Raw genomic sequence first — 18,751 nt, forward strand, 5'->3', positions numbered from 1 at the left:
TGGTTTGGAAGTCTACTTTCACGGTATGGGAGGCCTTGGTGGGATCATTTCTTCGGACACAGGCGAGTCTGGTGCTGGCTGGCCTTCTTCCCTCCATGCATTGGAGTTTGTTCATTTTGCTTCCCTGACTTCCAGTTGCCATTCTGCTGCTGGGGAAGTAATTGCTTTGCACTTTTCCTTTGCTATCCCTATGGGTGACTATGGGGGGCTCCTCCCTGGATACAGCGTGGAGTCTAAAGCCCAGCTTTTGCCGCTTTGCTTAAGAGCTGCTTATTTTTTTTCCTTGTCAGCTGCCTGTTATATCAATCACGGAGCTGGAATCTATTTATAGGTTGGGACTCAGAGTACTGTGTCCTTAGTCACAAAGAGAGACAGAGACACAGAAGGGGACTCTCGGCTGGTGCAGGCGGAACCCAAAGAGATTTAATCAGCAATTAGAAACACCTGAGGGGCAAAAGCAACCCTACCCAGGGCCTGAGGTTCATCTGTCACCCAGAATCATGTAAGTACCTAATTTCTGACCATTTATTTCAGCATCCAGCTCCTTCTTACCCCTCTCACTGCATTAGTCTTTTTATTTGGACTTGAAATTATAGGAGCACACACCTTAACAGGACCAAAAGAATGAGTCGAATGGAGGGAAATACAAAGTCTATTTTCACTTTTTTTTTTAAGAAAGGTGGCAGGCGAATTAGTTTATATCAGAACTTGACAGGACTGGGCTAATCTGTCTGCGGTTTAGTGGTGAGGTGTCTTTCATCTTGAAGCAAACAAATGAAAGTTTTGCACCAGATAGCTTTGTTTGGGGGGAATGCAAACAGTTGAGATTGCTTGTGTGCCAAAACATGCACAAACAGAGTAACACAGTTTAAGGGCTTGTCAAGGACAGGTGATAAGTTTTCCAGCATTGATCTAAAACTCTGAAGATGGAAAAAACCTTCAGGGACACAGACATTCTTTTGAAAGAAACTCCCACCTCAAAACTATTCAACGAAAACTTTGGCCTGAATGTTCTCCAAAGAAAACACGTGTAAAGGAAATAATATTGAATGCTTTTGGCTTAGATTTGTGTGTGTGTGTGTGTGTGTGTGTGTGTGTTTGTTTTAAATGTACCTAACTGAATGAAGTTTACGAAATCTCCACAATGATAAAAGGAACACACATGACTTTGTGAAGGCAGCTTAGTGATTTTGGGTCAGTGTGATTAATGTATTGTACCTGGGATTTGTAGCTAGAGTGCTTGTTTAAGCAGTGACCGTACAAAAATGCCCTTTTGTAATACATCTCATGTATGATAATTTATATTATTTCATAGCTCCTGATGAGAACTTTTTCATTTTTTTACTGAGTTTACTTACAGTAGATTTTATTGAAAGGGAAGGTATTTTTTTTATAGATGCATCTTTTTAATTGTTCCTTTGAATACTTTCTTCCCCATCTCATAAAAGTTACAATGTTTAGTTCCTACACTCAGCCTTTTCTTCTATTTTATTTTGCCTTAATTCCTCACCCACGGAAATAACCTGATCTGGCAACTTTCTGTTGAGAGAATTGAGTTAATATTTAGAAATTAGTGGAATCAAATGAGTCATGTTTTATATATATATTTGATATAAATGGGTTTTATTATATTAAGTGAGGAGCTGTTTTGAATAAAAATGATACAAAACAATTGGCAGTAGTTATAATGTGATTTGTTGAGGAACTCTGTTAAATAAGACAGATTTTTGAATGAATATACACCATAAGCTATTATTTCTTTTTGTGAACAGGAGTTTTACTAGTAACAAAATTTGTATCTTTTAAATGCTTTTTACAATTCTTTTTATTACACTCAAGTTATTCTTGCAATGTTTGTGACAGCCAGTATAAAATTCTGTGTTTGTTGGCAGAGTATAAATGGCGGCCGGGGGGGGGGGAGGAGAGAAAAGTTCTGATTTAGGGTAATTTAACAGCAATTCAGGATCTTTCATATTACCATTAAAACTTAAGAAGTAGTTAGAAATGAAACGAAATGATCCAGTCCAAAAATATCAACTTGGTAAAATGTTTTAATTGCTCCTGTTATTGCTTTTGTATTTAAACACTGAATGACTTTATTCTATGTAAATCTGATTTATGTTGGGTTTGCATAAAGTCCCATGTACTCCCTCCCAGTTGGTTATATTTCATTCTTCAGTTGTGTGAGCAGAGTTTTCTATGAAAACAAATGCATTAGATCTTCTTACAAATCAGTTAAAAGGAGTATTTTTGCGTTATTATTAAAAACACACACTACATTCCGGTACTCTTTTATGTGCACTTATTCCCATTACAAGCAATATTTAGATATAGATATAGTTAGTGCATTTTGCAGGTGTAGGATTATAATCCCAGTTTCTTTCCACCAAAACCAATGCAAAATGTGTAAAATGCACTATGGCCATGCCTGACAATATCTATGATGAATAAAAGCTTCTTCAGGACTAAGGATAACTTAAAACAAATATTCTAAAAAAAACAACCAAACTTCTTGAATTTGTGGGACATCTTTTGACACATTTAAGAGGCTGTGTTGGATTTCGTTTATTTGGGTGTGTGTGTATTGGTCTGCTATTTATGTGGTCTGCTATTTACGTGCGCCTTCCTGTTCAGTGAGCAGATTCTTTGTTTTGCATTTTGGGGGAGGGGTGGGGGACAATTCAACACCTGCTGCTATTACTTCAGTTTAAGCATGAGCTGCTCTTCTTTCCCATTTTGGGGTGGTTAGATAAAAGGTGGGAAAACTCTAATGTATTCTGTGCATGCCATGGTGATACTATTGGTCCCTGCTTCTAAAACGATTGTACTCAGGCACTCATCACTGCCATCTCATTTGAATTTACTTCTTAAATGCTTCTTTTTTAAAAAAAAAATGGGACTATTTGTGTGATTCGAAGGAATGGAAACCCTTGATCATTCCCTCGTCTCCTGTTTCTGCCTACAAAGTTATGAATGATGAGTTCTGTTGTTTGACCCATTTCATTTAGACCCTCTTCTGTTGTATTGCATGCCATCAACTTATGACAATTCTACAGTGCATGCATACCAAGCAGACTTTTGTACAGGTGTGTGAAAGGTACCTTCCAGGTATATGCTTCTGAGCCTGAAATGTTGAAATGGACACCTGGAAGGTAGGAAAGACAAAATGGTATTAAATAATTATGCATCACCAAGGTTCCTAACACCACCACCACGGCTTTGTTACAGTTTTAAAAAGATTAGTTGTCTATTTTGCTTTTTTCTGTTATCTCTTCACCTATACGCAGGCATGTCTTTTTATCATTTCTCAATTTTTTACATTTCAACATGCTTATGCTTTCTGTCTCTCCCTCTTCCCCCCCCCCCCTCCAGAAAACACCTTTCTTTCTGGCGCAGAAAATAAACTCAGATTGCTGGTAGTTATGTTAATCTAATTCAATCCTCTGTGGGTTAGAAGTGAAATTCTAATAGTGGAGCTGTTGAGGGCTTTTTTGTTAATGGCTTGGGGATTACATTGAGTTAAAGGCTCATTTCCTAATCAAACAGAGAGGGAGAGAGTGACTCCGAATATTTATGAGTCTCCCAGCGCGAGTTAAACATTGAACTCTAAAAGCAAGATATCTGCGCAGTGGAAAGAGTTAAACCCCCTCAGGGCTGCTGTGGCAAAAAAAGTAAAAATAAAATAAAAATGAAACCAGTTAAGCCATCAGCATTTTCAACTGTATAACTTCAGTTCCGCGGAGGATGGGAGTGGGGGGGCCGGGGAGAAGGAAAATAATCATCTCCCAATTTTAAAACGGATACTGCAGTGAGATATTTAAAACAAAGTCAAATGATGCTTCGGAACACTTGGCTTGTAGGTAGGCACATCTGCATGGTATGAATGTAGAAGCAGTGAGTACATAATCATGGAAAAGGTGGGCATTATGGACACCTGCCAAAGGGAGCTGCTTTTCTGTATATAATATAGGATTTTTGATGGATCATTTTTGGGTCAACTTCATTGAGTCCTAGTCACCCCCCTTTTCTTAGACATTTTAAAAGCCAGCTACAAATTGTAGAACTGTGTGCAAAGGGCCTCTTGAATTTTAACACAGTATATTTGGACAGAAAAACTGGGGGGGAGTGGGGCACTTCCCAAATCAGGTTGAGGTTGGCCTCCGGTGCTCTGAATATATAATGGACAAAATTCTGGATTCTTGTATGCTAGACCAATCAAAGGAACACGTCTCTGTGATGAATGATGGTCATGATATGTTGGAAATGGTTGTGTGGATGAGCCCTGAACGACTCTTCATTTCTGTTCCTGTTTGTTTGGTGTACCACCTGCCTTTAGAATTGGGGTTTGATGAATACTTAGATATTTTAGTACCAAGATCTTGTTCTTTTTGACTGACTTTTATGGGTACACTGCATCTGCAGTAGCATTCAACTATGGCCAGATCTACTCCAAGCAGGATAAAACACGTTGAAAACGTTTTGAAAACTGTATATGGAGTGTGTCCTGGGCTCCAATAGTTGTCAAAACCATTTTAAAGCAGTAGTGTAGATCCTGCCTCAATTAACCTGTTGTTCTTTGTCAAAACACATCCCTAGAGTCCAAAGTAGAGGTGATATCTAGCAATTGTGTGCATGTTTTTTTAAAGACCATGTGCAGTTGAAATGCACAGCAGTAACCCTTTGCGTCTCTTGTTGTCCCAGTCTGCATCACCTTCATATCATTTTCTCCCAAAAATTCATGACAATGCAAGTTTTCCTAGCAGTGCAAATAACAAGAGCCAAGAAGTGGTGGAGTTTGGGGTGGGGGCAGGGAAGCAGATCCAGATCAAAACCACAGTGTCGGGCAAAGGGTTAATGCTCCATATCCCCTACAAGATCTCAGATTGGACTCCCCTCCCCACACCTGCTATTTAGTTTTAAAAGAACCATCCACATGATGGCTGATTTGTGTCGCAACTAACTTGGCCCTGAAATGAGGAGGGAGGATGTGATCTATCAAATCAGTGTGCATCTTCCTGCCATTGAATCTCACCACAACTCAGTGTTAAATGTATTTATTTGAGGGTCTGTAGCTCAGTGGTAGAGCATCTGCTTTGCATGGAGAAGGCTCCAAGTTCGATCCCCGGCGTTTCCAGGTAGGGCAAGGAAAGAATCCTGCCAGAGACCCTGGAGAGCTGCTGCCAGTCTGTGTCGGCAATCCTGGGCTAGATGGACCAATGGCCTGACTCAGTATAAGGCAGCTTCCTGTCTTCTTAGTAACCAAGATACATTCAAAATTAGTACGCCCCTTCTCCTAGCCATCTCCCTTGCCATCTACAGGAGCAGCATCAGTCCCAGCATCCTCAGCAGGTTTCCTTGGGGTCTCCCCTCAGTGGGCTTCTTTAGAGACAGCTACCTGTGTGCACTGCACTTGCTTTGCCTCTTGTTACTCGCTATTGTTTCCTAGCTTTTCTGAAAGGCAGGAATTGATTCTGGTTTTTGCTTGTAAAATTCTTTCATTTCCTTTGCTACTGTACAGAGCCAGCATCAAGGGTTGGACACCTGTTGAAGGAGCCCAGAAGGAGCCCACTGACAAGACCCCCCCCAGGAGTTACTCCTCCTCCTCACCATCACAACATTGCTCTCCTGCCTCTCTATCTGGCCTAGTCAAAGCTGGTGGGGAGAAGAGGGAGCAGTAGAAGACACTGCCCATTTGCTTACTCACGCTCTGCCTGTCTAGCAAACAACTGGTAGAAATGAGAAGAAGGAGCAATAGTATGAGCCGGTGTGGTGTAGTGACTAAAGTGTTGGACTGGGAGTCGGGAGATCTGGGTTCTAGTCCCCACTCGGCCATGGAAACCCACTGGGTGACTTTGGTCTAGTCACAGTATCTCAGCCCAACCTACCTCACAGGGTTGTTGTTGTGGGGATAAAATGTACACTGCCTTGGGTTCCTTAAGGAGGAAAAAAGGTGGGATGTAACAACAACAACAACAACAACAACAACAACAGCTGGTGACAAAGATGATGACAAAATAGATTCACTGAGGGAGGGGGCTTATTAAGGGTGCCTTGCCAACAACCTAGAATTGGCATTGCTAGCAAGCATGTTGTTTTCCACTCTGTCTTGCTCTGTGTGTGTGTGTGTGTGTGTGTGTGTGTGTGTGTGTGTGTGTGTATCCCCAAACTGTGAAAAATGTGTTGTAAAGGTAAACTCAAATGGGCTGATAGTGGCATTTATCTTGAGAAACACTTACCTTTTCCAGGCTGAAAAGTCTCTCTTATTCTAAAAATCTGATACTTCCTTTGAGAATGGAAGAAAGTAATATTTCCTGTCTAGAAATCTCTCCTTTCAAATAGGACCAGGCTCTGGATCATCCCTAAAATGGGCAGAGGAAGGACTGTTAAGGGGAAGATATCTAAGTAATTTACCAGAGTATAAACTTTGCTGCTGCTGCTGCTGCTGCTGCTGCTATTATTATTATTATTATTATTATTATTATTATTGTTGTTGTTGTTGTTGTTGTTGTTGTTGTTGTTGTTGTTATTATTATTCCACCACATGGCCTTCTACAACCAGAGCTAGTGCTCTCTGAATTTTTTACTATATATGCTGCTGAGGATGATACTGATCCAAGCAGTAAAGCAAGTGGAATATATATGCCCTATGCAAATTTGCCTGCTGGTCATTGTTACTGAAGCTGCCCTGATTACTGGCAGCCCATGAAGTGGAGCAGGGGCAGGATCAAGATGCAAGGGCACTTCACGTCACACATTTTGCCTTCCTAGGCATGCTGGGGGAGAGGAGAAGGAGATGCACAGCTGTGGTTTTCAGCAGTGGCTGCACTGGTCATGGCATCAATCACCCTTTGGAAGTGGATCCTCTCCATTGTGTTGAAGAGCCCCAGGAAAGTCACAAAAGCAGAGATGTGATGTTCAAGCACGTGTGTGTGTGTGAGAGAGAGTGTGTGTGAAATCTTCAGTTAGATAGACTGCTAGGCCCCGGGGGACCAGCTTCCCCTTGATCTTCATGTCACTTTCCTGTGTTGTCAGCTGAATCCTGGTGTCCCATGAGCAACTTTATACTCCAATAGCTTTTCCAGTAACTTCTTCAAGAAACAAAAGCGCTTCCTTTTGCTTAGCTTGCCAGTGTGCCTTTTTATGTGCTTTGAGCTGGGGATGGGGAGAGAGGGAGGGAAAGAGAGCTTCAATCCCAATTGTGAAGTTCTTATATGTCGTTCCTTCACAAGGCTTATATTACCATGGACTAGTGGGCCAGTCTGTGGAGAAGGCAATCTGTACTCCCCTTCCTGTAATCCTAATCTTTACGGAGAGCTCTATACTCCAAGAGAGCCACAGATTACCTTTGTAATCTGAAGTCTTCTACCTCCTGCATTATTTCCTGACACCAGGCATCTCTTTCCCTTTTACAGCATTTGGACCTTTCTTTCTTTCTTTCTTTCTTTCTTTCTTTCTTTCTTTCTTTCTTTCTTTCTTTCTTTCTTTCTTTCTTTCTTTCGAAGTTCTCAACATTTTTCTCTTCCCTTGTCTACTCTTAACTGTGTCTCTTTGTCCTTCACAAACCCGTTCTGCTGCTATCTTTCTTAGCCTCTTTGCAGTCCTGTTTCTATACTTCCTGTTGGCTGTTTCCTGTGCTCCCCCTCTGTGCCCGTCTGTCAGGCTTGAATTCGATGAACCCCTTTCTTCTAAGCAGTGACAGTTGCAGTTCTCTTGTGTTTGGAAATCAGAGCACCTTCATAAAAGGGCCAAGTGCAAGATGAGTTTCACAGCCAGCACTCTGTGGGTGGTACCTGTGTACAACTTAGGTTTACATGGCTTATCTAATGAATATTTGCTGCAGAAACCAGCATAACTTGGATCATGGTGAGGGTGGGCCAGGAAGTTTCCCCTCTCCTCTATGGGACACAATATGGAGAACCTGGGATTTATTTTTGCCTTCCCATCGCAGCCTGGTTTTGATGTCATGGCCAAAGCATGGCTCAGCTGTTAGGATCACATGTTGGGTTTGTGCCCTTCCTCTTCACGTGCTCTAATTTACTCTCTTACTGACTGGTTCATTGACTTGGATCCAGGATCTGCCTTCCACAAGAGGAAGGGCTCTGCTTGCAAGAGGTCCCTCTGCCTGATTTTGGGGTCCCCCTCCCTCCCACCACAGTACACCCCATTCAGCAGGGTCTCCTGACTCTCAATGTAGCATTTTCAGGGGGCTGGAGGGGATACTGTGGGAAGGAGGGGTGGGGATGCCTACTTCCATCAGTGCAACTGATCTAGCATAAATCTTCATCCAGCCCAATAACTGCAGTTTGCTGTGCAGGCCTGGCCTAAGGCAGGTCACTGTCTGAAGCAGGGACCCTCTGCCACCACCCCCTCTCTCCCTCCCAGTCTGCCTAGCCTGCCCACCTGCTAGCTGGGTTTATTTATTTATTTATTTCATTTTTATACCACCCAATAGCTGAAGATCTCTGGGCGGTTCACACAAATGAAAAACCATTCAAAATATAAAACAAACAGTATAAAAACATGATATAAAATACAATATAAAAACACAACCAGGTTAGTTTTCTTTGTGCTTGGATGAATGCCTGTCTCCCCAGGGTGATGCTTGTAAGGTGTTTCCACCTTTTGGAGCCAAGCAGAACTTTCAGGACCTTTCGTAGGTACTTTGCCCAGCTGGGTTGGGAGATGCATGAGCAGAAGGAAGTGACAGGGGAGGGTGAGGGAGCGAGCAGCTACTTCTTGGGCCTGCCAGCTGCCTGTACAACCGGCCGGCTGGCTCACCACGCAGGTGGCCAGCAGGACCAAGAAGAGGCAGGCCCTTTGAAGAGGGAGAGTGCGGCTCTTCCCATACTCCGCTGCCTGCTGCGCCCGCATCCTCTTGCTTCATAGTTTGCCCAGTGTGAATGCAATGACAAACTGTAGTTATTATGAAGAGGAAGTGTGGGAGGGAGTAGGAGCAGGCAAGGGGAAGAAGCAAGGGGCACAGCAGCACCAATGACCAAGCCATGGTTCAGCTATAATGTCTGAACCAGGCCATGGTATATTACTAGGGCATCCAGACAGATTTGCTTTGCAGGAATCGGAATCAGGCCCAAAATAAAAATGAGATTGCAAACTCAACCGTGCTTCTTTCTGTTGGGTGCCTCCTTTTTGCCTCTCACACACTGTGGTCTGGATAGCCTAAGTTGATTTGGGTAAGGTACTTATGGTTGTTGCAGGCTTATAAGATTGAGCTGGATGACCAAACATCCAACTCATAGAAGTCTGTGAACATTGTTAGATTTTTAATATAGAGTTTCTTGCTTGTCTTCTGGATTCTGAAACTATTTTTTTGAAGTAAGCAGTGGAGGCTGGTGGCTCCGAAGTCAGTGGGGATTTAAATCCAGTCAGAACTCTAGCTTGCAGCACGGGCAGCTCCTTTAGAGTTCTGACTGAAACCTGGAGTGGATTCACTGCCCCACTGACATGGGAGCCACCAGCCTCCACTGGAATAAGCCATCTTGATTTTGATATTGCGAACTGCGCATAAGCATGGTTAGGGTCGCAATCTCATTTTCATTTTGAGTTTCAGATTCATTTACAATTTGTATGTGAAAAGTGCCTCCCCTTCAAATAACCTATGAGAGTCCAGTGATTTGGGTGGTGGTGGTGGAGCTACTTGTCCAGGGGGTGCTTTACCCCTCGCCTGTGGATACCCCTGGTGTTGCCTGTGGGTTCCAGCCCAGCTTTCCCACTTGGCTATGTTAGTTTGATCTCCTGCAACTTGCTGAGGCTTGAATTGTTTGTCTCTCTGTCTTCACTGACTCCTCCCATGAGCACTTGCACACCCATCAGGGAAACACACTGAACAGGTGAAGGGAGCTTCCTCATCACAAAGGGAAATTATAGTTTGAATGACCACATCATTTTAGGCTTTAGAGAATTGAAATTGCAATGCATATTCTGCATCCATATGCAGTCCTGGTGAAGCTGCAGAGAAACAAGGTATGGTGGGTATAATAATTGAAATGGTTCTGGGTCTGGAGGCTCTGCATCTCCCCAGACAGGACTCTGATTCCAGTGAGACATGGGTCACCCTACTCCAGGAAGGATCCTCGGGATCATTTGATACCTCCCCCAGGACCAAGACGTGGCCTTCCCACCCTCCTCCAGGAATGGCTCTCCCTAACCCTCTCAGGTCCCTCATCCATGTAGAAGCTTAAGGCCACAAACATGAGCATGGACCCTTTATGGTTGTAGTCAGTACTCAGTGGGCGGTAGAGCTTCTGAGCTGACCAGCCTACTTAAGCCCCAGTTACTGCTAGTCCCTTGCTGGAACAACTGCTCCTTTCCTGAGGAGCTATCTCATCTTAGCAGCAACTACAAAGCTCTGTCCAAGGTGCTGGTGGTTTCTTTCTTGCAAGTCATATCCTCCTGCTACCAGAGTCTCCTCAAGCACCTGATCGACCAGCAACTTCCGCTGGGGTCCAGGGCCAGCCAGAACAGTCAGTCATCCAGGCTATGAAATCTTGAGTTTTGTTGGGGACTGAGTAAGACAATAGCCTATTTCTGCACTTGCTTATACACTTCCAAAATGGTAATGGATGTGTCTTGAAGCAGGCCTAGTCTTCTTTATTACTGAGGAGTGAACTCCACCAGGTAAGATTTGGATTGGGGCCCAGCAACTATGTGTGACATTGGACAACTCTTAGAAAAAGCCCCCCCCCAGTTCTAAATTCACTCATAATTTCCAGGCCCCTAAACATCTGCCATTGTAAGCCCTCAGTGCTCCTGCCTCCAGAGAGCAACATGGGTGTGCCTGGGACCATGTCCATCGAAAGCAGGAGTGTTCTGAGAAACATGACATCAGGAATGTAGAAACAGTTATTCAGCATGGAATGGAGGGGGGGGGGAGAAGATAAATGTTAGTTGCGTAATTGAAGTAATACACGTGGGGTCCAAACCAGCCCTCCTGTAAGGCCATGAGGTCTAAGGTCTAACATTGCTTAGCTGCATCCCTGCATCTGTTTTTGGGGACCAGATTGAGCAGATTGAGTGTGAGCAGAATGGGGGAAGGGGTGTGCGTGTGTCCAAATGAAAACCGGTTGGGGCATCTTTTATAGGATTGTGTGGTTAATAAGCCTGATGAAGTACTCTATTGGGGGGGGGGGGAAGCTATCCAGTGGATAAAGAACAACGTATATGGGGGGGCAGGGGGGCAGATGTATTTCACAGGAATGTGACTCAAGCTGACTGTGTTTGTGTGTGTGTGCATATGTATGGCTCACAGAAACAATAGGCACTGACCTATGCAAACACATAGCAAATGATAGCTTCCCCATAAACAAATTAGCCTGCTTTAAAAGGTGAAAAGCTCTATAAAATTGTCTCCGCCATTGTTTATGGTGTGCATGTGGATGCACTACATTACGGAGGCATGCAAATTCCTGCATCCTCTCCCTCCCCTCCCTGAAATGGACTCGAGCTCTGTCCGTTTCGCCATTGTTCCTGCCAGCCCGGTCCCAGCAGGGGTTCCCTAATTAGCAATCTCTTCATTTCCAATCAAAGCACAAAGCAGCCCCAAAAGCCTGTCTTTATGAGGGAGCTGAGCAGTGGCTGGGGACAGGAGTGGGATAATTGCCTTCGCCACTGGCAGCGGTAAGCAGCCTGGCTAATTCATTATTGTAATAACTTTGCTTGTCCTTGGGGAGTGGTGGCGACGGTAGTGGTGGTGGTGGTGGTGATGTGTGTATGTGTGTGTGTGTGTGTAGGGGGAGGGTCAAAGTGGGAGAACTGAGCCAACCGGTGCTAGCTGAGGACATGGGGGGGGGTGAAGTTGGGAGCCCAGCCAGGGTTCAAATAAGATGGGAATAATTAGCTAGGAAGGAGAGACCATTCCAGGTGAGATTCCCTCCCCCCTTCTGTTGTGAAAACCAACGGCAGCGGTGATAACCACCACCCAGTGGTTTAATATTAACAGGCTGTAATAACACAGTTGTCCCAGTGTGAGCAGGATAATAAAGTTGAGGTGGTGGTGAGTGAACAGAAAAATACATTTGGGCTGTGATCAGAGATGCTTGGGCATTTGGTCAGAAACCGGACAGCTGATCTTGTGCCGTAGCTGGGCATCTCCTTTTAGCATTAATCTCAGAGTGGGAAGATGTCTCACCTCATCACAGGGAGTTGTATGCATTCTTTCCTCATGTTGACGGAATCTGTGAGGGCCAAACCAGACATAGGTGTGTGTTTAAACATGAGGCTCCCCAATCAGGGGCAAGGGAGAAATAAACTTTTAACAGCATGCAGGGTGTTTACCCCCACCCCACCCCACCCCAAAGCACCTTTTCCAAGTTCTTTGTTTGATGAAGGTCACATATGGTATCAGAACTCAACTGAGGAGATAAACTGTGGGGAAAATATTTGCAGTACTCACCCTCAAGGGGTAATTGCAGAAAATCCCAGGAGACAAAATATGTAATTCATGCTATATAAGGGCCTCATATACTGTGACTAAAAGCTGGGAGAGCAAATGGGGTACGATACCCACTACCCCTCGCTATTCTTTTGAATCACCCCTGACACTCATGCACGCCCCCCCCTTTGCTATTAAAACCAAATTCCAATCTCTGCATGATTGGGATGGTTCCACATTTAAACTCGCAGAACTGCCCCTGTCATAGCCACTTTGGCCCTGAGTTACACAGTAATATCCTTTTACTAAGACATCTTTTAGATCTGGAATCATGATAGTTATGCTAAAGTTGGACATGCATGGGAAGAATATGGAGTTGACGTAAGGTACCTGAGATGTTGAAGCCTAGAATCAAAGGCAGGTGAGGCAGTGACTATCCTGAACCAGTGCTTGGACTCGATAAGAGAGGCACCTGGCTGTGCACATCTTACACATGTGTTGAAGCAACTGCACTGGCTGCCTACTGAGCCAAGTACAAGGTCTTCCTGTTCATATATTATACCTTGAACAGCTTGGGTCCAGGTTACCCAATACAGACTTATGATATCAGTTCATCAGAGAAGGTCCTGCTGGTTGTACCATAGTCTGCAGACTGCCATTCTGCAGCGATATGGAAGGGGGCTTTTTCTGTGGTGGCACCCAGCTTATTGACTGATGCCCCTGCCAGTATTCAGGAGGCGCCAACTGTAGTGTGCTTTAGATGCCAAATAATGACCCACCTCTTCCCCCAGGATTACCCTGAGTGAGTGTGCTCACCAATTTTGTTAAGTATGGTGTTTTATTGGTTTTAATGGTTTTATTAATGTTTTATATAAATGTTTAAGCAATTATATAGTTCAATGTATATCATAATGCATTTTAGTGTATTTAATTTTCTGGTGAGCCACTTGGAAATATTTATGGATATGGTCAGCAGTATATAAATCTATTAAATGATGATGATGATGATGATGATGATGGGTTGGATGAGGGCCAGTAAACTGAGTCTTAATACAGGCAAGCTGGGGGTTCTGTTAGTAGGTGGTTCATCTGCTAAGTGCTGTTCAGCTTGTTTTAAATAGGGCTGCACTCCTTTGGAGCAGGTTCGTAGTCTGGCATTGCTCATAGATCCAGACTCTGTCATTTCAGGCCCAAGTGTCTTCAATGGCATGAAGTGCCTTTTATCAGTTTCGGGTGGTATCAGTGATTTTTGTGAACTGCCCAGAGAGCTTCGGCTATTGGGTGGTATAAAAATGCAATAAATAAATAAATAAATCAGTGGAGGCTGATGGCTCTGATGTCAGTTGGTCAGTGAGTCTGCTCTGGGTTTCAGTCTGAACCAGTTAGAACTCTAAAGGAGCTCTCCAAAGTGCAGAGCAGAGCACAGTGAATAGCTCCTTTGAACTGAAACCTGGAGTGGGTTCACCATCCCACTGACATGGGAGCCACCAGCCTTCACTGGCTGATATACCAGAAATAGCTTGGCACAGTTATTCATACCCTGGTAACATCCCACCTGGGTCAGATCTACACTTTGTGCCAAATCATTACGAATGTGGAATAAAAAGCAGGATGAAAGTGGGATATGGAATGTGGATTGTGCCCCAACAGTTATCATTACACTTCAATACCACTATAAAGCAGTAGTGTGGATCTCGCATTACCTTTGAAGATGGTCTGGAAACTTCAGTTAGTGCAGAATAGAGTGGAGAGGCTGCTTCCAGGGACTGGCCATTTTGAACACGTTACTCCAGTGCTGTGTCAACTACACTGGTTGCCATTCAGTTTCTGAGCCCAATTCAAACTGTTGGTAATGAGCTTCAGAGCCCTACATGAAGGCACACCGCCTTCTTCCATATGTTCCTGCCTGACTGTTAGGATCATCTTGAGAGGCTCCTTCCTGAGTGGTGCCACACATAATGGTGTGATGTTGCCGTTTGTTTCAAAGATCCTGGAGCGTGTGGTCTACTCTCGCTGTCTTGACTTTCTTTCTAGTAACTCTGCTCTGGATCCTTTTCAATCTGGATTCCGTCCTTTGCATTCCACTGAAACAGCCCTTACTAAGATCACCAATGATCTCCTTACTGCCAAGTCTAAAGGCCATTATTCCGTTCTTATTCTCCTTGATCTAACTGCAGCCTTTGACACGGTTGATCATGATCTTCTCTTAGATTCCCTTCATGACCTTGGATTTTGTGGCTCTGTCTATAACTGGTTTGCCTCCTATCTAGCGGGTCGCTCTTTCAGCGTGTTGACTAATGGCAGCTCGTCTTCCTCCTTTCCCCTTTCAGTAGGGGTTCCGCAAGGCTCGGTGCTTGGCCCGTTGTTGTTTTCCTTATACATGTTTCCCTTGGGCAAGCTTATTCAATCTCATGGCCTCCAATATCATCTGTACGCCGATGATACACAACTATATCTGTCATCTCCGGAACTTTCTCCTGATGTTCACGATCGTATCTCGGCATGTCTTTCAGATATCTCAGCTTGGCTGCTTCATCGTCGCTTGAAACTTAACATGGCAAAGACTGAATTGCTTGTTTTTCCTCCTAAACCTTCTCCTCATCTCTCATTCTCTCTTACTGTCAATGATATTACGCTTACTCCGGTCAAGGAAGCTCGTAGCCTTGGCTTTAAATTCGACTCCTCGCTCTCCTTTATTCCTCATATTGAGGCAGTAGCTAAATCTTGTCGATTTTTCCTGTATAATATTGCCAGGATTCGATCATTTTTGTCTGTCTCTTCTGCCAAAACGCTTGTTCATGCGCTGGTTATTTCACGGTTGGACTACTGCAACCTTCTTCTCTCTGGCCTTCCTTCTTCTCACATCAGTCCGTTGGTTTCTGTTCACCACTCTGCCGCAAAGATCATCTTCTTGGCTCGCCGCTCCGACCATGTTACTCCGCTTCTGAAATCTCTTCATTGGCTTCCAATTCACTACAGAATCCAATATAAACTTCTCCTGTTAACCTTCAAAGGTTTTCACGGTCTAGCTCCTTCCTATCTCTCCTCTCTCATCTCACACTATTGCCCCGCTCGTGCTCTTCGCTCCTCTGATGCCATGTTTCTCGCCTGCCCAAGGGCCTCTACTTCCCTTGCTCGGCTTCGTCCATTCTCTTCTGCTGCCCCTTACGCCTGGAACGCTCTTCCAGAACATTTGAGAACTACAAGTTCAACCGCAGCTTTTAAAGCTCAACTAAAAACTTTTCTTTTTCCTAAAGCTTTTAAAACTTGATGTTGTGCAGACTTCTACTGTTACTTTCTACTGTTAGTTTTACCCTACCCTGTGCCTGCTTACCCTACCCTGTACCTGTTTGCATTCTCTTCCCCTCCTTATTGTTTTACTATGATTTTATTAGATTGTAAGCCTATGCGGCAGGGTCTTGCTATTTACTGTTTTACTCTGTACAGCACCATGTACACTGATGGTGCTATATAAATAAATAAATAAATAAATAAATAATAATAATAATAATAATAATAATAATGATGTGTGACTACCGGGGAAAATGCCTTCTCTGTAGTTGCCCCCTCTCTGTGGAATGCCGTTCTCAGGGACAACTGTGTGATGTTTTCATTATATACCTCTTCCAGCAGGCATTTAATCTTTAATTTTCTGACTTTATTATCAGTTTTACTTGTTGTTGTTTATTCGTTCAGTCGTTTCCGACTCTTCGTGACTTCATGGAACAGCCCACACCAGAGCTTTCTGTCGGCCGTTGCCACCCCTAGCTCCCCCAAGGTCAAATCTGTCACCTCCAGAATATCATCCATCCATCTTGCCCTTGGTCGGCCCCTCTTCCTTTTGCCTTCCACTTTCCCTAGCATCAGCCTCTTCTCCAGGGTATCCTGTCTTCTCATTATGTGGCCAAAGTACTTCAGTTTTGCCTTTAATACCATTCCCTCAAGTGAGCAGTCTGGTTTTATTTCCTGGAGTATGGACTGGTTTGATCTTCTTGCAGTCCAAGGCACTCTCAGAATTTTCCTCCAACACCACAGTTCAAAAGCATCTATTTTCCTTCGCTCAGCCTTCCTTATGGTCCAGCTCTTGCAGCCATAGGTTACTACGGGGAATACCATTGCTTTAACTATGCGGACCTTTGTTGTCATTGTGGTGTCTCTGCTCTTAACTATTTTATCAAGATTTGTCATTGCTCTCCTCCCAAGTAGTAAACGTCTTCTGATTTCCTGGCTGCAGTCAGCGTCTGCCGTAATCTTTGCGCCCAGAAATACAAAGTCTGTCACTGCCTCCACGTTTTCTCCCTCTATTTGCCAGTTATCAATCAAGCTAGTTGCCATAATCTTGGTTTTTTTGAGGTTTAACTGCAACCCGGCTTTTGCACTTTCTTCTTTCACCTTTGTCATAAGGCTCCTCAGCTCCTCCTCGCTTTCAGCCATCAAAGTGGTGTCATCTGCATATCTGAGGTTGTTAATGCTTCTTTCTGCAATTTTAACTCCAGCCTTGGATTCGTCAAGCCCAGCACGTCGCATGATGTGTTCTGCATACAAGTTAAATAGATAAGGTGAGAGTATACAACCCTGCCGTACTCCTTTTCCAATCTTAAACCAGTCTGTTGTTCCGTGGTCTGTTCTTACCGTTGCTACTTGTTTGTTATACAGATTCCTCAGGAGGCAGACAAGATGACTTGGTATCCCCATACCACCAAGAACTTGCCACAGTTTGTTATGATCCACACAGTCAAAGGCTTTAGAATAGTCGATAAAACAGAAATAGATGTTTTTCTGGAACTCCCTGGCTTTCTCCATTATCCAGCGGATATTGGCAATTTGGTCTCTAGTTCCTCTCCCTTTTCTAAACCCAGCTTGTACATCTGGCAATTCTCGCTCCATGAATTGCTGGAGTCTACCTTGCAGGATCTTGAGCATTACCTTGCTGGCATGTGAAATAAGTGCCACTGTACGATAGTTGGAACATTCTTTAGTGTTTCCCTTTTTTGGTATGGGGATATAAGTTGATTTTTTCCAGTCTGATGGCCATTCTTGTGTTTTCCAGATTTGCTGGCATATGGCATGCATCACCTTGACAGCATCATCTTGCAATATTTTAAACGGTTCTGTTGGGATACCGTCGTCTCCTGCTGCCTTGTTATTAGCAATGCTTCTTAAGGCCCATTCGACCTCACTGTTCAGGATGTCTGGCTCTAACTCACTGACCACACCGTCTGAACTATCCCCGATATTATTATCCTTCCTATACAGATCTTCCGTATATTCTTGCCACTTTTTCTTGATCTCTTCTGTTTCTGTTAGGTCCTTGCCATCTTTGTTTTTGATCATACCCATTTTTGCCTGGAATTTACCTCCGATGTTTCTAATTTTCTGGAAGAGGTCTCTTGTCCTTCCTATTCTATTGTCTTCTTCCACTTCCGCACATTGCTTGTTTAAAAATAATTCCTTATCTCTTCTGGCTAACCTCTGGAATTTTGCATTTAATTTGGCATATCTCCCCCTATCACTGTTGCCTTTTGCTTTCCTTCTTTCTTGGGCTACTTCCAGTGTCTCAGCAGACAGCCATCTTGCCTTCTTGGTTTTCTTTTTCTTTGGGATGTTTTTTGTTGCCACCTCTTGGAGAATGTTGCGAACTTCTGTCCATTGTTCTTCCGGGACCCTATCTACTAAATCTAGTCCCTTAAATCTGTTCTTCACTTCCACTGCATATTCATTAGGAATATTAGTGAGCTCATATCTAACTGATCTGTGGGTCTTCCCTATTCTCTTTAGTTTGATTCTAAATTGTGCAATAAGAAGTTTGTGATCTGAACTACAGTCAGCTCCAGGTCTTGTTTTTACTGTCTGTATAGATGTCCGCCACCTTTGGCTGCAAAGGATGTAGTCAATCTGATTTCGGTATCGGCCATCTGGTGAAGTCCATGTATAAAGCCGTCTTTTTGGTTGTTGGAAGAGAGTGTTTGTTATGCACAGTTATCATTTTGTTCTCCTAGACCATGCTTACCTGTAATTCCAGATGTCATTTGACTGCCCACCTTAGCGTTCCAGTCTCCTGTAACGAAAATAACATCTCTTTTTGGTGTATTATCCAGTAGGTGCTGCAGATCCTCATAGAACTGATCTACTTCTGCTTCTTCAGCATCTGTGGTTGGGGCATATATTTGGATCACTGTGATGTTAAATGGCTTACCTTGAATTCGAATTGAGATCATTCTATCATTTTTTGGATTGTATCCAAGCACTGCTTTAGCCACTTTATTATTAATTATGAAGGCTACTCCATTTCTTCTGTGATCCTCTTGTCCACAGTAGTAGATCTGGTGCTGATCTGATGTGAAGTGGCCCATTCCGGTCCAT

At 43.7% G+C, this 18,751-nt stretch overlaps 1 protein-coding gene across 2 annotated transcripts in view; it reads left to right on the forward strand.

Annotated features, from left to right (window-relative positions):
- Positions 1 to 376: 376 nt before the first annotated feature.
- The window catches only part of ESRRB (estrogen related receptor beta), a 198,666-nt gene continuing 180,291 nt past the window's right edge, over positions 377 to 18,751 (forward strand). Inside the window, exon 1 of one of the 2 annotated variants that reach the window (XM_063117910.1) lies at positions 377 to 502. Coding sequence is in view for 1 of the 2 variants with exons in the window: in XM_063117909.1 (XP_062973979.1) it covers positions 501 to 502 (2 nt within the window). In the remaining variant the exon portion in view is untranslated. The remainder of the gene's footprint in view (positions 503 to 18,751) is intronic. The other variant, XM_063117909.1, reaches the window with a different exon arrangement.

This window comes from Elgaria multicarinata, chromosome 2 (genome assembly GCF_023053635.1).
Source record: "Elgaria multicarinata webbii isolate HBS135686 ecotype San Diego chromosome 2, rElgMul1.1.pri, whole genome shotgun sequence".
In the NCBI taxonomy this organism is placed as follows: domain Eukaryota; kingdom Metazoa; phylum Chordata; class Lepidosauria; order Squamata; family Anguidae; genus Elgaria; species Elgaria multicarinata.